General features: G+C 45.4%; 1 protein-coding gene across 1 annotated transcript in view; it reads right to left on the bottom strand.

Moving 5' to 3' along the window:
* The window catches only part of FAXC (failed axon connections homolog, metaxin like GST domain containing), a 28,014-nt gene extending 14,359 nt beyond the window's left edge, over positions 1-13,655 (bottom strand). The window contains exons 1-4 of the mRNA XM_069011095.1: positions 13,292-13,655; positions 12,673-12,808; positions 7,205-7,401; positions 231-448 (exon numbers count right to left, since the gene is read on the bottom strand). Of these exons, the coding sequence (XP_068867196.1) occupies positions 231-448; positions 7,205-7,401; positions 12,673-12,808; positions 13,292-13,560 (820 nt within the window). The 5' untranslated portion in view covers positions 13,561-13,655. The remainder of the gene's footprint in view (positions 1-230; positions 449-7,204; positions 7,402-12,672; positions 12,809-13,291) is intronic.
* Positions 13,656-15,055: the final 1,400 nt, after the last annotated feature.

The raw sequence follows: 15,055 nt of genomic DNA, 5'->3' as shown, positions 1-15,055 counted from the left end.
TACATACACATACTCAGTGCTCAGAGAAGGAAGCCTCTTATGCCTCTAGACACAGCGGGAAAAGAAACAGTGTCTGTGCCAGAGCAAGGAAGGCACTGAATGACAGCCTCTTGCTTCTGCCAAAATGAGATTATTTGTGTGTGATGAAGCTGTCAGGAAGCACTGGAGGTCAATTCCACCCTGTGGAGAGAGGGGCTGTGAACAGAGCACCACAACTCGCTGTACCTTACCCAGGAGGCCTGCCAGAGTCCGCATGTCTTTCTCCATCAGCGTGTACATCTCCTCCTCCGAGAAGCGCCCAATGCCGTGGCCATACATTTCCCGCTTCACGATTCCTTTGGTCAGATGGCAAAAGATCCACTTCAGCAAGTCGCTGAAGGGACCAAAAAGCGAAACCATCTTTTGCGTCTCATGAAGATTTTCCACCCACTGGCAATAAGCTAAAGTCCTAGAAGGATGCAGAAACAAGTTACAGCAGCATGATCCCCAGAGAGCCCAACACCACCCTGTGGAGGCTCACACGGAGGTCGGGCAGGTGAGCACTCACTGCCCTGAACGAGAAGTAGCTTCCACAAACAGCAGACTCGGAGGCAACTCAGAGTGCCAGCAGAGCAAACCCACTTTGCAGTACTTAGGCAGACTGCCCAGTGCTTATTCTCTCATTAAATCATGACTCACTTCAGGAGAAAAAGAGATTCCCGCCGAAATATAAAGAAAAAGCTGCAGAATTCTGCTAAACTCGTGTAACATAACACAGTGCCAAATGGATTTATTAGCTAAAGACGACTCACTGCACAGACCTGGGCAAAACAACAACAAAACAGCCCCCAAAAAAATAAGTCTTTCCCACCAACCTTTCTCCTTTCTATACTGCTGACACTTAGGAAAGCAGTAACTTTTCTCCAACATAAATACTGAAGCAGTAATTTTTCAGAAGACCTCTCTTCTGCTCAGAAACGAAGAATAACACAATCTTTTAAAAATAAAATATAAAAAATTAAGAGGCAGTGGTTATTGGGTCAGTTTTCTCCTGTACAGTTTCCTCTCTTCAAAATGTTGATTTTAAGAGAGAGACATTTCTAAAAGACTCTGTTGCTTTCCATGCTTTATTGAATGGCAAATAATAATTCTTTTAAAAAGCCTTTTCATAAAATTTTGTCTCATCAGCTTAAATTTTTGTTTCCTACATGTGTTTTTGTTCTTTACTAATATTATAGGCAAACATATCTTGATTTGTTGCTCCAGAAACTTATGAAAAAAGAAACATTAGCCTTTTTAATATCCAGCATCTTCAGAAATTACAAATAAACTAAAAAGACCATATGTATAACTTTCGTCATCAAGTTCAAGAGATGTTGGAAAAACAGCTAAAGACATCTCAAAGTAGACAAGATAAACATATGAAGCCTGCGGGGTCTCAGAGACACTGGGAATTGATACACATATTCCATTCCAAGCCATTCCAAGGCTTCATTGTTTTAGTTTGGAATATAACTTCAGTTTCATCACAGTACATATTTCCAACTCCACGTAATTCCCTTAGTACTGATATGGTACACCTAATTCAAGAAAGGAAAGGAAAACAAAAAAAAACCCAGTATCTCCTGGAGAACTCCTATGACTTCTTTTCATAATGTACATTTTATCAAACTCACATTGCCCACTGCAGTTCAATGCCTTTGGCTCTAACTGGTTTCACTGTAGTCAGTAACAGTGAGGTGTGAACAGGTTTTGCTGCAAATGTATAAACAGGGCAAAACAAAAATGCACCTGCTCTGCTACTGATGGCTTTTACCCTCAACAGGTTTCTCCACAACCTCTTGCACTGTGTAATTGTAACAAAAGCATCCTGCTGACATTTCACGTGCTTCAATATCACTTTTCTAATGGGGTGTTACGCACAGTCCTGGTTTTTCAAACTTGATGGATGAACTCAAGTCATTGAGCAGGTTTCAGCAATGCAAAGTTTGAATTAGAGCCAGATTTAGCAGAGGCACCAGCAACACAAGAGGAATATGAAGCCAACAAGCACAGCAGTAAAGAACTACTGAAACTCGTAAAGAATTGACTTTGTCTGGAAGATGTGGCATGAGACTGCCCTGTTCCAGGAAAAATGGTAAAACGGGATTTAAGACAGATGGAAAGAAGGCCAGGCTGAAGGCATAAGGGCACTCTCTAGAGCAGAACATTGCAATAGTCATGTTTCAGAGGCCTGGCAAAGGACAAGTTCCCTCCAGCAGGTACAGCTCTGAACAGGAAGAACTCTTCATGAGAACACTAGGAAATAATTACAATACTATGACATGGGTTGGAAGGAACCTTAAAAATCATCTACTTCCACTCCATGGGCAGGGATAATACCCACTAGATGAGGTTGCTCAGGGTCCCATTCAACCTGGCCTTGAGTATTTCCAGGGATAGGGCATCCACAACCTTTCTGGGCAACCCATCCCTCACCTACCTTGGAGTAAAGAACTTCTTCCTAACACCTCATTTACATCTCTCCTCTTTTATTTTAAAACTCTTCTCCCTTGTCCTATCACTATCCACCCATGTAAAAAGTCACTCTCTCTCTTTTTTATCAGCCCCATTTAAGTGCTGGAAGGCCACAACGAGGTCTCCCTGGTGCCTTCTCTTCTTGATGCTGAACAACCTCAGCTCTCTTGGCCTGTCTTCACAGGAGAGGTGCTCCAGTCCTCTGATCATCTTTGTGGCTTCCTCTGGACCTGCTCTAACCAGTCCAGATCTTTCTTATGCTGAGGACCCCAGAGCTGGTAGGCTCTCACAAACACAGAGTAGAAGGAGAGAATCACCTCCCCTGACTTCTCTAGACACAGCTCAGGATGCCACCTCACATTGTTGGCTCATGTCCAGTTTTTTCATCCATCGGAGCCCCCAAGTCCTTCTCCATAGGGCTGCTCTCAATGAGTTCTTCTTCCAATCTGTAAGTTATTATTTATTACTTGAATAAGCCAAGACAAACTTGCTCTCTGAAAGCACTGCTGTGTCTTGCTGCAAAGACCCTCCTTCCCCAGGATGGACCTGACCTGCCTCATACAGCAACTCTGCAATACAATTTAGTTGCTTTAGGACAACAGGCCTGGCCTGGAGAAGGGCAACAAGAAAAAGAAGCCAAAACAAAACAGAAAAAGAACACAGGACATTCCACTGCAGCATTTTTTAAGTCACCGCAGTTGTACAAGATTAAACCTGGCCCTATGGGCTTGCCATCATTATTGCTCACTCCAACCACACCAGTGAGCTGGCACCACACCAAGAGTGATCAACCATGTCCAAAACAGTTTGAATTTCATAAAACAGAATGAACGAGGTTTCCCACAAAGCTAACTGGCCCATACTCTAAAGCAAAAATACAGTTCCCTAGAAGGTAACTTGCTTGCCTTGGGAGAGGAGGTCTTTGGGTCTGGAAGGGGCAGAAATCAGATCAGGTGTTTAATGACCAGGACAGCAACAGACAACTGCACAGGATTTAGGCAATCCTGCTTAGACTAAACTGCCAAGCACAAATCTTAAGACATCTGCTCGTCACTTTGAATGAGCAGAACTGTTACATGTCCCAAATCTCATATTTACATGGGCAATTAAGGCAGTTAAATAGACAATCACAGAGTTTACTTCCAAAATTTTATGGTTCTGAGTACACAAAACAAGGAAAAAAGTAGGCTCCAATTCAGGGAGAGTTAAAAACACTTTTAAAACTGGTTTTACAAGCACTCCGTTAAAAGAATTCTATTCAAGGGTTCATTAATTTGTGTCTTCTACCAAAACACGCTTCTCAGCATTTAATTCCACCCATCACTCCTCTGCTCAGATTACATTAGTGGAATATTATCAATATTACAAAAGGTTAGGAAATGCCAGAAATTGGGTAGTCTACATAATCTACTTCAGTACAGCATAACTATACATTTTACACTAGAGTAGGTATTTATGGGATGACATAATTATTTTAAATATTGGCCTGAACAAAGCATTTTGGGAAACATTACCATTTGCACTTGTGCCAGCACATCTGTACAAATCTTAAGAGTATAAATAAAACAATAATGCACTGAAGAGGAATGCTGTGGGGGTAAAACCCAAGTCTAAATGGAACAGCAGCTTTGGCCTCAATACATAAATCAGGCGAGGAGATGAAGAAAGTGACTCATCAACAGCAGCTTGCCTGATTATCCCAAAACTGTCTGAACTTCAAGGCAAGGGGGAGGCATTCACAAGGATGTGAACTGGGGGTTATTTTTCATATCTGAACCTGTGCAGACTAGAATTTCTTGAAACACAGAAGTATTATAACAAATTCATTCCACAATCAGCTGTAGAAACCCAACCTGCTGTGCAAATTCTCAGAGCAACTGGCATTTAAGCCTCCAGCGGCATTCAAGCCTCATCACTGTTAGCAGTAGGAGAGACACCGCTCTTAAAATTGGCTTGATGTATTTAAGCATATTTACATTATAAAAATATTTTACATTTAACACATGGCAAGTCTGAATACTGACCAAAGTGAGATTCATCTGTATTCTCATACCATGTTCTTCCTGTACTTCAAGCATTCATCACATATGATGTTTGCTTCTTGAAAGACAAAGCAAGAAATAAGTCAAATGTATTTGAAAGTGTGTATATATATATATATACACACACATTTATAAATCACCACAGTTGTGTTTGACAATACAGCTCAACCAATCTAATGGGTTAGTCTGCTTAAGCCGAATATTCAAGGCTTTATGTTCTCACTAAGCACATTAGTGCCAGCGACCTAAGCTCCGTCTCCTGAGATCGAAGTGACAGAAAGCATCTCGCAGCACTTGCTAGCCCTTCAGGCACCAGGGGCTGCCTGATCTGAATCCCAGCAGTGTCATCGAGCCCAGCAGGAAGGGAGAATCATACCTCTCTTAACCAGAAGTCTGATCCCACAAATGTGCTGCAGTTACACCAAAAACCCAACGCATTCCCCAAAGGTGGCTGTGGGTACCCCACTGGTTTCTGGGGGCCCAAGGGTCACTGCAGGTAGTGGAGGTGACCCAGAGCAAGCCAACAGAAGATAACAGAGGTCTGCATTGGATCCAGGACCTGGGGTGAGAGCCACAAAATTGTTCCATTTCCAACTCTCCACTGGCTCACCCCAACAGCCATTCAGCTTAGAGGACTTTTTTTCTTTTGTTGATTAAACATAGCAAAAGCCTGACAGCTTACTGCACTCTCCAGGGACTGGAGCTCCAGCACCAGCTCCAAATCAGTCTCGTGCATCCCAGAGATATGGTCTAACCCCAGCACAGAAATAGGCATGCTCACTTGCTGTCATTCTGCCTGAGCCCTGCCAGGTGCCACAGCCCGGGTGGAGAGAGGGTGTCCAGAGGCTGAGGTTCTCAGCAGCCCCACACTGCTCTCATTTCCAGCCAGAGCAGCCACTTCCACCTGTAAGAGGCACTAACTGCTGAGGATAAACAACTGCCTTGGCAAAGCTAAACACTTCTGGAGGAAATGCTGAACATCCACCACGATTAGCTCCACCCAGAGACAGCACACCACAGGATGTAATTTTCTTCTTTGTCCAATTAGTGTACTACAGTATTACTTATTTATGATGAAGCTACTCTGCATGCTGCTGGCAATGAAACAGTAGGAACCATATTATGTATCAGTGCTTTGGAGGCTTGGTTTTATATACCTTATTCTGCAGAAAGGCAATCACTGTTCCAAATTCCTCCCCATGGGACACGAGGACATCATGAACAAACCCTAAGCATCTGGTGGGAAGTGGGAAGGTTCAGGGACAGATCCCACAACCACAGGTGCAATGCTCTCAAGGAGAAATATGGTTCTACACAGCGAAAGCCTGATTTTATTTTGGTGTAACTACAGGATGGTCAAAGTGGTTCTCCAGGAAGTACAGCAGTACAACTGCAATGTCCTATGGATCAGGCTTTGCCTACTACAAGGAATCTGCAAGGTGTAACCTCACCAACAAATGGAGCCTCTGGTACAGCCACAGGGACATACAGTAAGACTTAAGTTGGACTTCTTACTGCACTGCAGCAAAAATACATGCCTTGAAGGAACTCAGCTGTGTGACTACACAGGAAAGGCAACAGGGACACACAGCCAGGCATGCACATCTCTGTTCTTGATGTAACTTTGTCCACCTGTTTTCATGCCCCTTCTCTGGGCCAGTGCCTGAATTTGCAACACCTGTCCTCCACACTTGCCTCTGTCATGTCCAGCAGTGCCCAGCCAGTTCCAGGGGAGCCTGGATGGATGGACAACAGCTTCACAGAGGAAAGCACTTTGTAATTGAGACACAACAGCAGCATAAGCCTGCCATCAGTAATGATACATTTAACGCAGTTAAATCCAAATCCATGAACCACGAAACTACTGGCACTAAGGCAAGGAGATGAAGCATTAGGGGACTAAAAGGCTTCATCCTCCCTTTGGCAGCTGTAATAACTGAGGGTGGAAAAATGAACCAATAGAAAAGTTAATTTACAGGCTGCTTGTATCATGTTTGGGAGGCTATGACACTGCAGATGAGTATAATCAGGGAAGGCCACACTTCTTGGAAGGCAGAGATTTAATTTCTAAACCAAATCACTTCAATCTGCTAATTACTGAATGCTAAAGTTGCTCTCAGGAGACACTAAAAATTATTTGAAGAACTATACGTACACATGTTGCTGCTGGTCTTTGATCAAAAGGTGAAAGAAAAAGCAGGCAATGATCCATACTGTAATCACTCACACATAATTAAAATCAGTAAAAATAAGAAAACAATATTCTGGATTCATCCCAAATGCTGGATTTATTCCTCTACATCCCCCGAACCACAAATGTATTCAGCCACCTTGGTCTTTTGGTCTTTATTAACAAAGCTGCTCCTACACAGAGGTCACACTGAACAGGACAGAGGAGCATCCCACTGCTGCTTCCTTCTACAAAGCTGCAGCCAAAGGGCCTGACTTTACCTTGCTTACATAGCACAACTTTTCAAGGGAATTATCCCTGGCTCATACCACCATACACAGAAAGGAGCAGCAGTTTCCTAGGATGAAGAGTTGTGAAGCTAACAATTGGGTACCCAGGCTTTCTGCAAGAGAAAATAAGCATTCATGTCGAGGCCCAAGCTCAGGGGCAGATCTGACAGCACAAGAACACAGCCAGCTTTGCCATGCAAACTTACCAGTACAAGTGCTCCTCCACCATTTTGGTCACAGCTCTGGAAACAGCTCTTTCATGTGGACCAAGGTGTTTATTTAAATTCACTCCAAGTTTCTCTTCCAAAAAGTCAATAATGAACTCGGTGCCAGACACTTTCTTGTGATTGTATTCAATCCAAGGCATTTTCCCTTGAGGGGAAAGTTTTCCATCAAAATAGTTCTAAGAAAAAAAAAAAGTCAAGTAAACAAACAAATATACAGACAAAAAATGCCCTTCAGGTTCTGTTTCAATGAGAATAAATATTTTTAAATAATTTTCTGTGTTTTTAAAGAAACAAATCAACAAATCCAACAAACCTTTTTCTTTAATTAATACTCTAGAGTAGCAGTGGCTATTCAACCAGAGCAGCAGCTTTACCCTACACAATAATTCAGATAAAGTTATTTCCAAGCCCTGCAAGGTATTAGATGCTTTTATGTTGAATGCCATGTGATATAATATTATTTCAATACCTGGGTTATTTAAGGGTTGGAGATGCTCAGATCTCCCAGAAGATTGTGCCCCTTTTTCTAAAGGAGTTTTAACTCACAGGACTCACAACTGAATTCGGTTCCTGCACACATCTGCACTTTTCATGTTAAAACTACCTTTAAAAAAAAATTAATTCACTACCCAACTCAAATGGCTGCATTACCTCCAAGGACAAAACACACACATCCACAAGCATTTATGAAAGGCGTATCATTCCCTTCCTGAGCAGAAGGGAAATCTGTTTTCTGCAACTTCAAAACTTAGAAATCTCAGACATTTATACACATACTTGTTACAACTGGGTCTCCCAAGAGCCCAGCACAGTACAGCATTACTGCACTGCTGAATACTGCTATACCTGCTCAGCAGAGCACTCACACAGAAGCTGCAATGTGTTTTTCCCATGACAAGGTGAAACACTGAGATTAGAGAATTTACGTCTCAAGAAACAAGCACGAGAGGAAGTGCTGGCTGCCAAAACGTGATCAGACATTTGTCCTCAATTCTCTTACTCCTGAAGACACAGACACATCGCACAACTTTTTTCATTTCTTGTGATTCCCATCCTCTTATCCTGTTACTCAGTGAATAAAAATTCCTAGCTCAGAAAGCTGAAGAGTAAAGGCTCACCATAAAGGCTCTGCACTCAGTCTCTGGCAGTCACCTTAAGCATTTCAGGACTTAGCTCCTAATTGCTGGAGGTTTAGGGTTTGCAGTTCTAGATTGATTTGTTTGGGTCTCAAGTATTCACCCTTCCTGAATCCACTTAAGATGGATTAAGGCACTCTGGAAGCAAGGAGCATACACCAGAGCATGCCTCCCACTCAGTCTGAGAGGACCAGAATCCTGGCTGCCCCTCCAAATGCAGATGCGCACTGCACTGCCATCACGCAGCCATTCCCAGAGGCTCTTCCCTTCCGGATGAAAACAAACGGCTAGCACTTCTGGGAAACAATGCCTTCTGGCTGTAGCCTCTTCCAGGGTTTGTGCCCAAACAAACACCACAGTGGGGACACTGGATTATATCATGGCTCATCCAGTGCACCCCTGCGTGGGTGAATAAAGCACCTGAATCCCTCCCACCTGCATATGTGGGTGACACAGGGGCCAATGCCACAGCACAAGCTCTAAAACCACTGAACATCTGAAACTGAGAGCGCTGCCCCATCCTTCCACCTTCCAAGATCTTTCCTTCATCAAAAATGGTCTTTCAAGCACTGAGATTGACTGATACATTTCCACAATTTTTCATTGTGACTTTATTACAGAAGCACAAGGTTTTCCTGGAACTACATAGAGCGTTTAGAAGACACTGAGCATTCCTGGCTTAATCTTCATTAAGCCCTTCCAGTAAGATATTTCCCTTCTTGTGCACAAACACTGATGTTTTGCAGAAGCTACTGGACTTAAAGATGTGTTTATTACATCTTGCAATTACTGCAGTCCATACCATTTTCAGCCCAGAAAAAAACAAGTTGTTATTATTCAGCTGCATATTTCTTCAAGCACATATATCCAATAAATACATTGCCTAAAAATATTTTCGTGTTTCATTACATAAGGTTGATCAAACAAAATAGGAAATATCTTTCAGTGACCTGAGAAAACCTTAGTCTCTTGAGAAATCTGTTATACTGTTCTCGTACTCACTGTTCTCAAACAGGCATTTTTTAGGCCTGAAACCTCTGTATCCTTATCGCTGATGCTAATTGCTATCAAATATTTATCAATCTTCCACTTAAAAATTGTTCCAGCTGCTAAGCAGGGAAAAGCTATGGTATTAGCAAAAACCAAAAGCAAACCAAAAGAATATCCCCTCACACCTCACATTAAGTGCCTGCAAAGGAACAATAACAATAGCTCTACAGAACCTCATTTATAGAGGAATTTATAAAAAGAATGGCGCAAGATATTTCTGGGGTAATTTTACAGTACTATCCAGAAGAAATTAGATTTCACATTTTCAATTACTCCTACTTACAATTTTACTTTTACTCATATCTTTTGCTAAGGATGCTACCACTTCCACAGACCTGGCATGAAAACAGCACATTCCTGCTGTGCTAATTATTTATTAGATTACATAAAGGCTCAGCTCTTCATGTTCTTGAGGAAATCCAGGAATACCCAAAAGATCCCGATGATGACAGAGAAGGGGCTCTTTCAAAGCAAGTTTACCAAGAAAAGCATCAAATGTTTTGAAAACCCAGCTAGGGATTATGACAGCCCAGCTGAGGTGGGGCTGCCCAAATCATTTTTAATGGAAAACTCTCACACAGAGAGGCAGACTCAAGAAAACGTGTGACAAGAGCACATGTGTTGGGAGAAATTCAGGTGAGAGTAAGGTAGGAGGAATATGTCGCTCTGCTCCAACCCTCACGTGCCATTAAAGCATGTTGTGTAACACACAGCACAATACTCGACAGTCTGATGCACTACAATAAACACAAGGAATCAAAAGAGTAAAAGCTGTCTGAGCACCTCACCATCTTCTCTTTACTCCGTTTCATACCCCCCCCCTTCAAAGCAGCCCCTCCCCAGCAAGGTGATGACTGCAGCAGGTCTCCTGGGATGAGCACCAGCTGCCACCTGCAGCGCTTCTCCATCGTGGCACCTGAGAGTGTGCAGGGAAGCAAGGTGTTTCCTTCTGGATCCTGCTGTATCCCCCTACACACCCACCCCGCCGCCTGCCAGGTGGCGAAAGGATGCCTCTGTCACCGACAGCATCCTAAGGGTAACACAGTCATGAGGGAACAAAATCAAAGTCTACAGGCAGCGTATAAGAAATTCCAGCCAAGAACAATGTCCCCTTCAGCTCCCGTTCTGCTCAATCCCACAGCAGCATCCATACTTTCCTCTACCTGCCAGAGCCCAATACAGCACCATACTCCTAACACAAGGACAGAAACAAAATCCACTTCTAGAAAAAAGGAGCTTCGTGCTCAGCTCATAAGATAGCTCCACCAAACTTATCTCTAAAACCTTTCAGAGGGTCAGTAACCCCACAAGCACCTCAAGACCATGTAAGCCAGCATGGCTGAAAGTGGCAACCTGGTGTTCCCAGCACCCGCAGGATCCATTCCTGTTCCTGCAAAATGGCACACAGAGCATGTGGGGAACCAAGCTGAGTTAAAACCAAATAAACTATAATTTCATGGCTCTAGCTAGGCCAGCTCTGATCAGCCGGACCTGCCACAGAACAGCATGTGCAGGAAGGGACAAGAGGAAGCAGCTGAAGGGAGGACTGTTGCTTTTGATTGTCTTGTCAGTTTAGTGTGCTCACAGCTAGTGAGTAGGGATAGAGAGAGATGCAACACGAAAAAACAATGCTGACCTTCAGTACAGAAAATAAAGAGGGGAGGATTACCCTCTGGAAACTCCTCTCTCGGAAAAGCTGTGTGACTTCTGACCAGCATGAGCTCTCTAAAGGACTCCATCCTGAATCACACAAATGCTGTGCTATCTTTTAGGAGAGACCATGCCTTGTCACAACCATCTTTTATAATGCAGCTTTCTTCAGCTACTCTCCACCAGAGCAAACTTGACCATCACAAACCTTTGAACTGCATCAGCTGCCACTAGAAAGAAAACACATCCCACCAAGAGAGTCATCCCCTCAAATGTGCAATTTCTACCAAAATTACTTTGAGAAAAGCAATGTGCACAAAGTCCTCCTGCTCCAAGGACATGTTCAAGCTTCAGAATCTCGCAAGTTCTGTAAACCTAAATGAGGAAAATACATCCCATAGGATGGAAGTCCTCCTCTTTAGTACTCCCAAGCATCTGATTCAAGTACCACTGAATTGTAAGAAAACATTAAACTCAGGCTTTTAAAGAATTAAGCAAAATGTACAAATTAGACTTTTTTTCTCTTCCAATGTAATGAAGTTTAGCCACACATGAAGCTAAATATCAATGGGAAATGTGTTAAAAAAAAGTTGTAATAGGGTTGGTTTTCCTCTGTACAACACAATACCTTGGTACGGAGCAGTAAGAAGCGACTTGAACCAATTGGGAGCTGAGTGTGGAACTTGCCCAGAGCTCAATCTCTTTGAGATAAAGGAAAATTTACATCACTTAGGAAAAAACAGAGGGAGAAGGAAAAAAGGAAAGAAACCCCAGACATTTCTTCTACCTAAGATCTTATATATATATTTCACCACTATTTTATCATCTTAAAGGCATTCAGTGCTTAACACACACAAAAAAAGAAAACCATCCCATGTCTCAAAGAGCCTGTGTGCTGTATAGCCTGCCAACACCCCAACAAGGTGTGTGCCACACTGGCAGCATCCCAACTCGACCCCGATGCTAACAGGCAAGACCACAAGATTCAAGTTTCTGCTCCCACAGCTTTCATTCACTGGAGTAGCTCAGGCTTCATTCCCTGCAGGAAGGTGGCACGGGATACACCCAACCACAATTAAGGAGCAGTATTCATGACCTCTAAAAGCAATCCTGTCTCACTTCACTGGGGAGGAAGCACTAGCTATAGGAGGTGAAGCAAAAGGTAAGCGCTTCTTCCCAGGAGAGCTTCAGAGATAAGGCCTCCAGAAAAACAAGAACCTGCAGCTGTCTAATCTTGATGTCTTTAGCGTGGTGAAATTCAAAGATCAAATAGTGTTCTGCTTTTGTTTTGGGGTGTTATTTAGCGTGACATGAACTCCAGACTATTCGCCCACTTCAGCATTTCCAGCCAAGTTAACTTCTTAACATCCACTCAGCTTTGCCAGTTTAATCTACAGCTGTTCCAGACTAATCTTATTCAAGTCGTATCTTTGAAGGTTATACACCAAATTTAATTGGAGACATAAAAGTGTTGGCATACCCACCCAGCTGTAGGTGTATGTTTACATCTCCCTGGGTGAGACAGACTGGGGAGAGGAGAAGCAGGATGCCTATGTGCCATTTCATGCAATTACAGAGAGCCGCAATGCAAAGGCAAACTGCACAATGTACCTGGTAGGGTAAATCAGCCATCCTCAAGTACGTTTCCATTTTCAGGCAGAATGGGGATAAACTCGGAACGCCATTCCTAGGCCTTGAAAACTGATGCAGTATGATAGCATCTTTCGAATCAAGCTCTTCCTCTTTCCTGTCAAAAAAAATCCAGAATTAAAAAAAAAAAAAAAAAAAAAAAAAAAACCAAACCAAAAGAAAACAAAGGGACAGGTGCGCGTTACATCAGTACATTAAACAGACAAAGGAGAAACCCTGGCCCTGGCAACACACTCGTCAGCCTTTAAGGGGATTGCTGCAGGCTTTGGTTGCCAGGGTCCGCAAGCAGCGAGAGGGCCCAGCCTGGGCCACCTGTGGGGGCGAGCGCAGGGCTCGCCGCGGAGCCGCCTCCTGCGCTGCTGCAAAGGGCGAACGGGGGAAAACGGGGAGGAACGGGAAAAAAGAAATAGGTAAATGGCAAAAACACGGTGAAGGAGAGAACCCAACCCGCCGGACCTCGCCAGCCTGACCCCGCAGGTGAAAGCGGCTCCGAGCGCCGGCTCGGCCCGGCGGGGAGCACCCTTGGCTCGCAGCGCCGCAGCCCCCGCGCCGCTCCCGCCCGGCAGCCCCGCAGCCTCACCGTATGGCCAGCAGCTCGTGGAGCAGGTACGCGGCGGCGGCCAGCAGGGCTCCGCCCGTCAGGTACAGCGTCTTCTTCCACCAGGAGTCGGAGCCCAGCGCCGCCATGGTGCCGCCGCCGCCCGACAGCGGGAAGGCGATGATCTCGCCCCCATAGAAGGCGGGCGGCGGCTCCTCGGGCCCCGCGCACCAGCCCAGCGACAGGCTGCGGTTGCGGCTCAGGTCCGCCACGCAGGAGCGCGGCGCCGCCAGGCCCACCCCCCACAGCATCCTGCGCCCGGCACCCGCATCCCCCGCCGCGGAGCCGCCGAGCCCCCCTGTCCTCCCCTGCCCTGCCCGGTCCTGCCGGACCCAGCCCGGGCCCGCGGCGGGGAAGGGCCGCGCCGCGCTGGGCGGCTCCGGCGGCTCCCTCGGCCGGCGCTGCGCGGCTGCGCGGCCGGGCTGGGAAGGGAGGGGATGGGGAGGAGAAGGAGGGGATGGGGTGGACTGGGCCGGGTGTGTCCTGCCCTGCCCTTGCGGAGTACCCCGGGCCTGGCAGTCGCTGTCCAAAATTGAGGGCGAGGAGCCGCTGTGCCACGCCCGGGGGTTTGCATGTGAGCCGGCCCTGTTAAAATGCCTCAGGTCCGAGCATCGCCGCGCTGCTCCTGGAGGAACAGAAGCCTCGTATTCACCCTGTATTTGGGACAAAATACCACCCTCCCCGTGCCTGGCCGCAGCTGAGCATTGTCACACTGTGTCTGTCAACACCGCGGCAATTTTCTTTTTATTATTCTGGTGCTCGATGAGGGGACTGAGGAAAACACCTTTGTGAGCAGAAATGGAAGCAAAATGGCTTCAAAGCAAATCCCTTGGCCCACAAGGTCATGAGATTTTATTGGCACTGGGGGTCCCGGCATTCCCGTGCCTCCGGGCTCCCTGCTGCAGTAGGATTTTTGGGTACCCCGTGATGGCATGAGCAGGACTTCCCCTGCGTTCTGCCAAATATCCTCGGCTCTGCATATCACACCAAACCCAAAACAGTGCCCTTTGTTTTTTGAGTAATATAACTGCCTAAACAGTCCTTTGTCAAATGCTGTGGTGTGTACATAGCTGCTCCAAAATGCTCCCACAAGTTGGATATTTTATTATGCCATCAGGTGCAAGAGAAGTGACCTTAACCCTAATACAAATGGACCAACTTTCAGTGCCCAGGAGGGATGGATTGAGTCTGTGGCTAGGGCTCTGTAGATGCTTTACCTCGGGATGTGGGACAAAGGAGGCGAATGAGGAAGAGGAGGTCCCTGAGCAAACTCATGAAGTTCAGATCCATATAGTGACTTCTCCAAGTGCCAATGGTGGCCAGTTTTGTGTTTAATTTTGCGTGCAACATCAGTGAGAGCAATATGAAGTTGTGTCAGGAGATGTTTAGGTTGGATATTAGAAAAAAGGTTCTTCACCCAGAGGGTGTTTGGGCACTGGAACAGGCTCCCCAGGGAAGTGGTCACAGCACCAAGCCTGGCAGAGTCCGAGAAGTTCTCAGGTGTGATTCTTGAAATTGTCCTGTGCAGGGCCGGGAGTTGGACTTCTGTGACCCTTGTGGTTCCTTCCAACTCAGGACATTCTATGCTTCTGTGATTCTGTGAACTGCCTCCTGCCTGCACTCACCAGGGAAGGCTGGTTGTGCTCTGACACTTTCCTGCAGTAGCTCCTTGCAGCATTTTGTTTTATTGCTCACTTTTAACTTGTTGTTTACATGTATTCAGTAGCCACAGGCTGCCATGCAAGT

This window comes from Aphelocoma coerulescens, chromosome 3, assembly GCF_041296385.1.
Source record: "Aphelocoma coerulescens isolate FSJ_1873_10779 chromosome 3, UR_Acoe_1.0, whole genome shotgun sequence".
Lineage (NCBI taxonomy): Eukaryota > Metazoa > Chordata > Aves > Passeriformes > Corvidae > Aphelocoma > Aphelocoma coerulescens.
Note: the sequence above shows the minus strand (reverse complement) of the source record. Positions and strands in the feature narration are given on the sequence as shown.